We start from the raw sequence: 10,070 nt of genomic DNA, 5'->3' as shown, positions 1-10,070 counted from the left end.
ACATCTGCTCAGCAGCACTGTCGGGGCTGCTCACTCTCTCTGGGGCACTGCGGGCCTCTGGAGTCCCCTTCTCCAAGGCCTCATGCATGCGGCAGGCCAGCGAGGGCTTTTGGCAGCTTTGGGAGATTTCGGTTGCTCTCCAGATGGCCCCAGTTGTGAGAGGACGAAAGAAGACAGCAGGAACATGGTCCACATAGAATATTAGAAAAATAAAATAAAATAAAATAAAATAAAGCTGGTTTCTTCCTAGTCAGAGAAATACGAGAGGTCATTTTTATCCGAAGATGATCGTATAGGCCTCATAAAGCCAATCCATTTGGCATAGGGATGAAAACATCATAAGAACTGTGAGGCGCCTCCTTCAGCAGCACATATACTAAAATTGAAAAGGTGCAGAGAAGATTAGCATGGCCTCTGTGCAAGGATGACACTCAAATTCATGAAGCGTTTCATATTTTTTAAAAATACTGAGAATGACACTTGACTGGAGCTTTATCTAGAAGAACGATAACTAAAAAATCACAAAAGTGATCCTGTACTTAGCAAAATTAGGTTGTAATTTCACCGTGTGCTAATTCTTGGAACAAGCACATGTATTTTTAAATAAAATTGTGTGACATTACCATATTTATTTTTTATTTGGCTTTTGAGGTATGTATACATCCATCCACCAAGTATTTATTTTGTACTTGCTATGCGCCAGACACTGTCCCAGGCGGTGGGACAAAAAAGAGTGAAAATAACCTCTGGTCTATGGACCTTATATTCCAATGGAGTGATTGACAAATCATAAAATATTAAGGAAAAGTAGAGAATGCTAGAAAGTAACAAGTGCGAAGAAGATAATATGAAGCAGGGAAGATGGAAGGTGCAGAGCGGGGTAAAGGTTCCACCCTGGTTGTAAAGAGCGTGGTCAGAGTAGGTTCTCTGAAAATATGACCTGAGGGCAAAGACTTGAAGCAGAGGAGGGAGAGAGGCATATGTGTATCTGGAGAAAGAACATTCTCATCAGAGGGGACAGCAAGTGCAAAGGCCCTGGGGTAGGATGTGCCGGCGTGTCTGAGGAAGATTAAGGGGGTCAGTGTAGCTGGAATGAAGTGAGTGAGGGGAGGGAGGTAAAGGTGCATTTGGAGAGGTATGGTGGGAAGATCGCTCAGGATATTGTAGCCAGTGAAAGGACCTTGATTTCACTCTGAGTGAGACGGGAAGGCCAGTAGAGGGTTTTGAGTAGGGGAGGAAGGCATCTGGCTCACTCTGGTCACTGAACTGACAATAGACTGTAGGAGAATGAGGGCAGAAGCAGGATACTGAGAAGCTGTTACAAGAATCAGGTAAGAGGACATGGTGTTACCGAACTCAAGGCGTTTGTTTGGATAGCACGCGTCAAGGCCGAAGGAGACAGGACAGGAGTTTGCAGCAAGGAAGGCGGAGGTTTATTTAAGGAAGTGAATGGCAACAAGCCTGGAAACACAGATGAGCTTGCGCTCAAAGACCTGGCTCCCTGATGCCCTCTAGGGAATAGATTATACAGGGAAAAAACTCATTAGTCATGGTAGCTAAAGGAGTTGGGGTCGTGGGCTCTGCTCTTTGGTCCGGGCTTGAGTAGGAGGCAGCTGATCATTGCATCAGGTCCTGATGTCAGTCATGGCCTCCTTCTGTCTGGTTTTGAGGGAATGCAGTGCGGTCATTTAGCCTTCATGAGTGTAGAAGTGCAAGATGTTATCTTTAGTTTGACCTAAACATTTTCTATGGTCAACAGACCCAAGGCTTTGTTCCTAAAACTGTTTGATGCTGACTATGGCTTAATGGTTAAGGGAGTGGTAGTGCAGTATGCAGAAGGATAAGGAAGGAAAAGAAACAAGTGAGCCCAAGGCCAGTTTGAAGCAAGGAGAAAGAGATGAGAAAACGTAATTTTAAAGAAGTGAAGATTTGCACAGGTATAGTGGTAACCTGGACCAGGCAGGGTGGCAGTGGTAGAAACGGTGAGCAGTGTTGGGATCCTGAATACATTCTGAAAATGGAGCTGGTAGGATTTACTAACTCGTCTGATGATGAGAGACACTGGATTATGGGAGTATGAGGAAAGAGAGGAATCAAGGATGATGACTCAAAGGCTTTTGGCCTGAGCAATTGGAAGGCAGGAGCTAACATGAACATAAATGGGGAAAGCTGCAGTGTTAGAATATTTTAGAGGGAAGATCAAAAATTCAATTGAGCATGATAACTATAAGATGCCTAGCAGACACTCCAGAGGAGATATCAAGTAGGTAGAATGCTCAGGGCATTCTTTCCCGAGCCTCTGGAAACTTACATCACAAACTGTGATGTAATAAATAAGAAGACTCCTTATTTCTTACAGTAGAGTAGGGACAAAGCTGGGGGGGAAGAATCATGAACCTGACACCTGAAAGTGACAAGATACTACTGTTATTACTAGGACATTTTTTGGACCCAAGAGAAAGGAGAGTCTTCTTGATGTGGTTAGTTGCAGTTCTCTAATAATGCTCCAAGATAATGGGGGAGGCTCTACTCCTGTCTTCAGGCTAATTAAAAGAGGGCTAGCTGGAAGGCGGGAGTTGTTAACTCCCATAGGCAAGGGCAGTGCGAATTGAGGGACATTCTACAAAATAACTTGCTTCAAACCTTTGAAAGTGTCAAGGTCATTGAAGGAGGCTAAAGAGACATGACCAATAAATGCAACACAGGATTATTTTGACCTGGATCCTTTCATTTTAAGGGGAATTATTGGACAATTAGGGAAACTTGAATGGATTAGAGAATTAGGTGAGAGTAATGTATCAATATTAATTTCCTGATTTTGATGTCTGCTTTGTGGTTATGGAGAGGATATCTTTATTTGTAGAAAATAAACACAAAATATGAGGGGAAAGAGACATCAGGTCAACAACTCATTCTCAAAAGGCTCAGGGAAACAAGAGTTCTTTGCGCTATAACTGTAAGTAAAGATGAGATTGTTTCAAAATTAAAATAATATTTAAAATGTAAAGACATTTTTATATGACATCCTTATAAGAACTAAACAGACACAGTCCTCTTCTTTAGAGGCCCTACGAGAGTTAGGTAATTAGAGCAGTCAATAATTGATGGGCAAATAAATACGTGTGATAAAATATATTGTTTGCAAATAAAAAGTACACAGAAGAAGAGGTCACTAAAAGGATTTGGAGGATGAGAGACTGAATTTGGAGTTAATGGGCAGGGGAGAGAGAAAGTGCTCTCTTACGGTTTAATGGAGTTTTTCAGCTGGGGAGTCAGCCAAACACATTGGGGATTTGCTCCAGGCAGCTGGAGCTTCTTGGGAACCCTGGGGAGGCTTCCTCCTCCACCAGGTGTCTGCCTGGAGCAGGACCACGATCCAGCCTGAAGAGCACTGGCCCATAAATGAAACACCTGGACTAAGAGGATATGTAGGAACCCTTAAACAATTGAAAGACTTTTGAATACAAGGATAAAATTGATAAGGGGGATGGAACATAGGAAGAAATAAATGAAAAAGAATGAAAATATAAGTTCTTCATATGATTTCCCTCATATGTGGGATATAAAACTAAAAGCCACAAATGAAGAAGACAAACAAAAACTCATAGGCACAGACAACAGTATAGTGGTTACCAGAGGGGAAAGGGGGTGAGGATGGGTTAGAAAAGGGTAAAGAGGTTCGAATACATGGTGACAGAAAGAGAATTGACTTTGGGTGGTGAACACACAAAGCAATATACAGATGAGATAGTATAGAATTGTACACTTGAAACCTATATAATCTTATTAACCAATGTCACCCCAATAAATTTACTGAAATTAAAAATATATAAAATGAATGTTAATCTCATCCTCCCCCCCTCCAAAAAAAAGAAAATATAAGTTCTCTTCATTTGAAAATGTAAGTTTTTTAATTTGAGATACCCACCTGACTGAAGGAGTGGTTCCTGACTACCTCTCCCATCTCTCCTCCCCTCCCTCTCTTTGAAAAAGCAAACTTAGAACCCTTTCTTTAATTCGAAAAGCACAGGGAGCATTCCCCTTTCTTCTCAAATCTTAGGTAACAGCAAGAGTGTCCCTTTAAGTAGAATTTTCTATTTTATGATTCCTAAAATATTCATTGCAGAATTATTATAGCATGTTTTCCAAGTGTCGGAATAAATTTACACTGCAGTATTACAATGCTTGAGCCCTATCACTTCTCTTTTGGCTTAAAACAAGTCTGTTTATAAATAACATGCCTGATTTTTTCATTGATCCATAATTTATTTGGAATAAATAAATTTACAAACATGGTAACGTTTCATCCATATTTTAGTTACAGATTTCTATCAATTATACTGTGGTCTAGTATAACTAGATTTTGTATAAAATTAATTATTTGAAATGTATTGAGACTTGAATTGGTGTCTAGTACATGGTCAGTTTTTGTAAATGTTACATGAGAGTCTGGGAAGGATGTGAGTTCTAATCATCGGGGAATGAGAGGGTTCTATATGCATCTATTAAGTTTAGTTTTTTAAGTGTATTCAGATTTTCTATATCACTACTAATTTTTTCAAATATTCACCTATCCATAACTGAACAAGGTATTGAAATCCCGCATTATGAAGACATATCTGACAATTTCTCTCTGTAGTGTTTTATGCCCTTTGATTCTACTTTGTTAGAAGTACACTAGTTTAGGATTTTTATTTCTTCCTGGTGAATCAAACGGTTTTTATTATCTAGTGGCATTCTTTATCCTAATAATGCTTTTTTTTCTTAAAACCTATTTGTCTCATATCAATACAGCTACCTCCAGATTTCTTTTGTTTATGATTTGCTTGGCATGTCTCTTGTTTGTTTGGTTACTTTCAACCATTCAATGTCCTATGTTTTAGGCATGACTCTTGTAAACAATATCTAGATAGATTTTGGTTTCGGTCAGTGAGTTTATCCATCTACATCTACTGATTATGAACAATAGAGAGTGTTTAGTTCACAAATAAGATAACCCTTACTGGAATGGTTAGCTTTAACGGTACCCAACAAATAGTTGCACTCAAGATTCTGCTGCCCAGGGTGGACGGAGCAGAAGGCAAGGGCCACTTACAGAAGGGGGCCTGACAGTCCCATGTCCCATCTGAGGCAGCCACGTGTTGCCCCAGCATCGACAGTGCAGTTTCTGTAGAGATCTGTAAAGAGTACAGATCTGTAGAGAGCTCTGTTCTGTCTTTGTCCCCCAGATCCAGAGACATTTGAAATATTAGGCATGGAGAGAAGGGGCACAGAATTCATCCTCAGTAAAGATTCCTGATACCTGTTAGCACTGAATGATTATTAAGACAGCAGTATTAAAGAGAAAATACATGGCACCCTTCTATTTCTGCAGTGGCTCATACATATTTGATGTGCAGGGATTTCTTATATCCTATAAAATTATTTTCAAAGCTTCCTTAAACTATGCCTGAAGAATAATCTATGTGTTCTCTTAATGCTTTCTGCTAAACTAGGTTTTCAGGATTATTTCTATGAAATGACTTTTTTTTTAACTCCTACCGTGTCAGTGGCCTTCCTGTATCATTTGTTTGGTTTTTTTAAAAAAAAATTCAGTCAGAGAAGATAAAAATATTTAAAATAGCTTATTAACAGGAAGCAAAACTAAAAAGTTGCCTGATGCTTTTATGAATTTTGATATACGGTTCAAAATTTATGTGCCAACATTTACATAATCATCCCTCCACCAAACAGTTAGCCTTTTTCACTGTAACATTCACTGCGTGAATGTCTTCGGGAACACAGCTTTCTCATTTAGGGGCATACTTCCTGGCATCGTTTCTGGGAGTAGGGGTATTTATATGGGTGTGTTCACTCTGTGGCAACTCACATATGTGCTTATGATTTCTGCACTTTTCTGTATCTATGTCGAGCTCGATTAGAAGATAAAAAATTGTGCGAGAAGGGAATTATTAGGTCAAAAGGTATAAGTATTTTTATGACTTTAACCTTGAAAAAATGCTTCTTTATTCTTCATTTCAATGGACTGAGTGAAAAAAAAAAGATTAGAGTTTAGAGGTTTTTTTGTTTTGTTTTCCTAAACTAAAATAGGATTACTGTGCAATTCACTAGTGGAAAAGCAACAATAATGTGCATGATAGTAAAACAATGGCTTTTAAGTGCCTGGTAGCTGACAGGTACTCTGCTAAGGGGTGTGTGTGTGTGTGTGTGTGTGTGTGTGTGTGTGTGTGTGTGTGTGTAGTCTGCACTAAAATATGAACATTCAAGGCTCAGAGACGTTAAGTAATTGGCCCAATACACAGTCAGTGAAGGGTAGAGCCAAGATTCAACTCCAGTCTCTCTGAATCCATCATGATAAAAAGAATAAGTCCTGGAATAAAGCTACTGGAATTTATATCACAGCTCCACCACTTAAAAACTATGTGGCAATAGCAAGTTAATACTCTCTTATAGCTCGCTTTTCTCATCTGTAAAATAGAAATAACAGTATCTAGCCATAGTTGTTATGAAGATTTAATGGGATGATATGAGGAGATGCCCAGAATAGAGCCCGACATATGAAGCTCAAAAACTGTTAGTTATTATGGTTTCAGGGGACACTGTGAGCTTCTTTATCATCAGTGGGTGATATGACTAGTCAAATGCTAAGTTTTCTTTAATGTTACGTTCATCTGGTTCTCACCCTCTTCCTCGTGCGTCCTATTCACCTGCCAAACTGACTGGCTGCTTTCCCAGGATCCCACTGTTGGCTGCCACCGGGTTCCCCTCCAGCTGTCATGGCCCACGTTAGATGGTGCCTTTTCCTCCCCGACAGGTGTCCTCGGATTTTCCCAGCTGTAAACTTTCATAGCACTCTATACTTTTCTAATGATACTTAATGGCTGTTTAAGTCCTTCCTTCATTCTGTAAATATTTCCTGAGCACTTTCCGTGTGCCTGGTCCTATTCTAGTCGCTGAGTCCCTCCCTCACGGAACTTACATGTTCATTAGGGGAATGGGAGAGATAAACGAATATACACAAAAAATAGAAGAAAATTACCAGAGAGTTCCAAGTGCTACGCAAGTAGTTAAGGTGGCCTGACTGAGGTGAGTGAGGATGCGGGGCGTGCTGGAATTGGTCCTGGTAATCTCTTGGCCGAAGGTGGGGAACGGACTCAAGCTGGATGACGTGGGGCCCTAGGGCTGCGAGCTCTCTAGCACCCGAAATTCCCAGCCCCATGTGTGAGTTTAAGCTCCATCACCAGCTAGCTGTATGGGTTTTGAAAAGTGGGCCTACTTATTCTTATCTGTAAAATGAAGATAAATGTTCACTGAATTGCCTACTTCACAAGGATGATGTGAGAAAATGAATGTGAAAGTATCTTGCAAGCTCTGAATTACTATGAACATGTTAGTTAAAAGTTAACATGTATATAGTTTGCATTATAATTCCTAACCTCTGAACCAGAGCAGGATCAATTACTTATTCTTCTTTTTATCTGCCACAAAACCTAACAGAGATCCTGTGTCCTAGAGGTTACAAGAATGAATAGTATTGTACAATAAAAGCTTAAAAAGTGTATGAAAGAGTCTGTGATTAATGCTTTCCATGTTATTGTTAATATACCATCATTACCATCTGGCAGTAATGTTTTAAAAATTCTGAAAACAAAAACAAAACAAAAAAAACCTCTAAACTCTAATCTTTTTTTTTCACCCAGTCCATTGAAATGAAGAATAAAGAAGCATTTTTTCAAGGTTAAAGTCATAAAAATACTTATACCTTTTGACCTAATAATTCCCTTCTCGCACAATTTTTTATCTTCTAATCAAGCTCGACATAGATACAGAAAAGTGCAGAAATCATAAGCACATTTGTGAGTTCCCACAGAGTGAACACACCCATGTAAATACCCCCACTCCCAGAAACGATGCCAGGAAGTATTCCCCTAAATGAGAAAGCTGTGTTCCCGAAGACATTCACGCAGTGAATGTTACAGTGAAAAAGGCTAACTGTTTGGTGGAGGGATGATTATGTAAATGTTGGCACATAAATTTCGAACCCTGTATCAAAATTCATAAAACTCGAGTGCCCTGGAGTCAGGCAGGTAGAGGAAATGCGAGAAGCAGCTTAGTATAAGATACGGAGTGAGAGAGTGCAGAGTGCAGGCCCTGCCTAAAGACATTATATTAAAATGCTGAAAATAATAATAAACCAGAAAAAAAATAAACGTGGTGCTGAGCAAACAAAATCTGTCATGGGAATAGTATCGCTCATAGGCCTTCAGTCTGTGACCCTAGCTAGAAACAGGAAAACAGAAGCATAATAAAAACACTAGGTATGGCAATACGATTATACTATGCACTGATTATGGCTACATATGGATAAGGACTGGAGGCCGACACAGAAAAGTGAATGCTGCTCTTGGTGGGAACGTGGTCAAATTACCTTACCCTTTAAGCCTCAGTTTGTTTCTTCATCTGGAAAGTAGAAATTTCAAAACAAGCCATCATAGAGCTGTTGTAAAGGTTAAGTGCAGAGAAAAGTGTCCATGGTTAATAAAACAATTACTTCCCCCCTCATTATTATTTTATTCTTCTTCTTATTATTTATTTGATATCATGTCTCACTGTCCTCTCTCCCACCCTCATTTTTTCCTAACTCCAGTCACACTAGTTTTCTCGATATTTCAATGACATGTGTAGCCCAATTCTCTTTCTCCTCGGTATTGGCCTCACTTCATGTGGGTCTCTGCTCGGATGACACCCCAGAGAGAGGATTCCCTGCCCCTCACCTTTCTCTGCCTCTCACCCTGCTGGCTTGTTCTTCACTGCACTTAGCACACTTAGCATTGCCTGACATTTTATGATGAAACTATTTGTAAATTTATCTGTTTGTTCTCTACCCTAGAAGGTGAAGCTTCATGAGGCCAGGAGTTTGCCTAACCTGTTAAATGCTGTATTTCAGTCCCTGGAAGGGTTTCTGACACATAATAGACATTCGAGAAGTATTTGTTGAATATAGTTGAATTGTTCAAGGTAGAGACATCACGTATTATTTTTTTCCTTTATTTTCCCCTAAATCCCAGGGTTACAATGTGATTTGTGTAATTAATGATTTAAAAATACATTTTTTTGAAGGTGACCTCAATGGATAACTCTTGTTTACCTTTCCCACCTTGTCTGGCAGGTCAGCCGTGCAGAAGCTGGGAGCGGAAGTGTTCGAGGTGGTCTATGATTACCTCAAGGGAGCACGGCGACAGAATGCCAGCGAAGCAGAGATCCGTGCATCTCTAGAAAAAGTGGTGCCTCGTGCCAGCGACTGTTTTGAAGTTGATCAGCTCCTCTACTTTGAGGAGCAATTGCTGATCACAAAGGGAGAAGGGCCCATACTCCAGAACCAGCACAAACAAGTGTCAAAAGCAAACAAGTTCAAGGGGACACCTTTCTGTGTAAATCCGTTCAACACGTAAGCTGGACTGTATTATAGGAAATGGGTACATAGCTGGAGCTACTATCTTTACTTTCAGTTTCTTATGAAAAGGAATTTAGAGAGTAGCAAACATACAGTTCTGCCTATACTCAGAGTCATAGGCCAGTCAGTATTGGGTCTCTACTCTGAGATAAGCTTATGGATCGAGTTTTGGCTTCCTGAAAAGCATTCCCACAAGCATACCCTCAGGGCTTCCACTGGGGTCGGATCACCCTGAGGATGGCTCAGGAGAAGCCATCTGCTCTTTACCATTTGCACTTGGAGGACGGACTCTGTGCCTGACTGCCCTGGGTCTCCATGGACTGTGGCCAGCCTGCTCTTGAAAGTTGTTGGGACACTGGCCTCTGACACACTGAGCTGCTGCCTAGGAGTCAGACATACCCATCTCGGGTGACCTGTTTTTGGTCCACTTTTGCTCTTCCATAGCTAATAAGCAAGAAGTACCTGTGTATAAGGACCTGGGTAAAAAATCCAAAAAGTAATTCTCTCCTATGATTTATTCCCTAGACTTGTACATAGCATATTGAAGACTTATTCTATTTAATAAATATATTTTTCCTGGTTACAAAATAAATCACCTATTTTAGCTTTTCCTATC

General features: G+C 40.1%; 1 protein-coding gene and 1 non-coding gene across 2 annotated transcripts in view; both read left to right on the top strand.

Annotated features, from left to right (window-relative positions):
• Positions 1-10,032, top strand: part of NEK11 (NIMA related kinase 11) — a 225,262-nt gene extending 215,230 nt beyond the window's left edge. Inside the window, exon 18 of the mRNA XM_023527662.1 lies at positions 9,170-10,032. Within this exon, the coding sequence (XP_023383430.1) occupies positions 9,170-9,452 (283 nt within the window). The 3' untranslated portion in view covers positions 9,453-10,032. The remainder of the gene's footprint in view (positions 1-9,169) is intronic.
• On the top strand, positions 353-459 carry LOC111737009. The gene has a single exon (XR_002779325.1). It is a non-coding gene; the product is annotated as a U6 spliceosomal RNA (small nuclear RNA).
• Positions 10,033-10,070: the final 38 nt, after the last annotated feature.

Source organism: Pteropus vampyrus, unplaced genomic scaffold, assembly GCF_000151845.1.
Source record: "Pteropus vampyrus isolate Shadow unplaced genomic scaffold, Pvam_2.0 Scaffold1, whole genome shotgun sequence".
Taxonomy (NCBI): Eukaryota; Metazoa; Chordata; class Mammalia; order Chiroptera; family Pteropodidae; genus Pteropus; species Pteropus vampyrus.
This window is presented reverse-complemented; position numbering and strand designations above follow the sequence as displayed.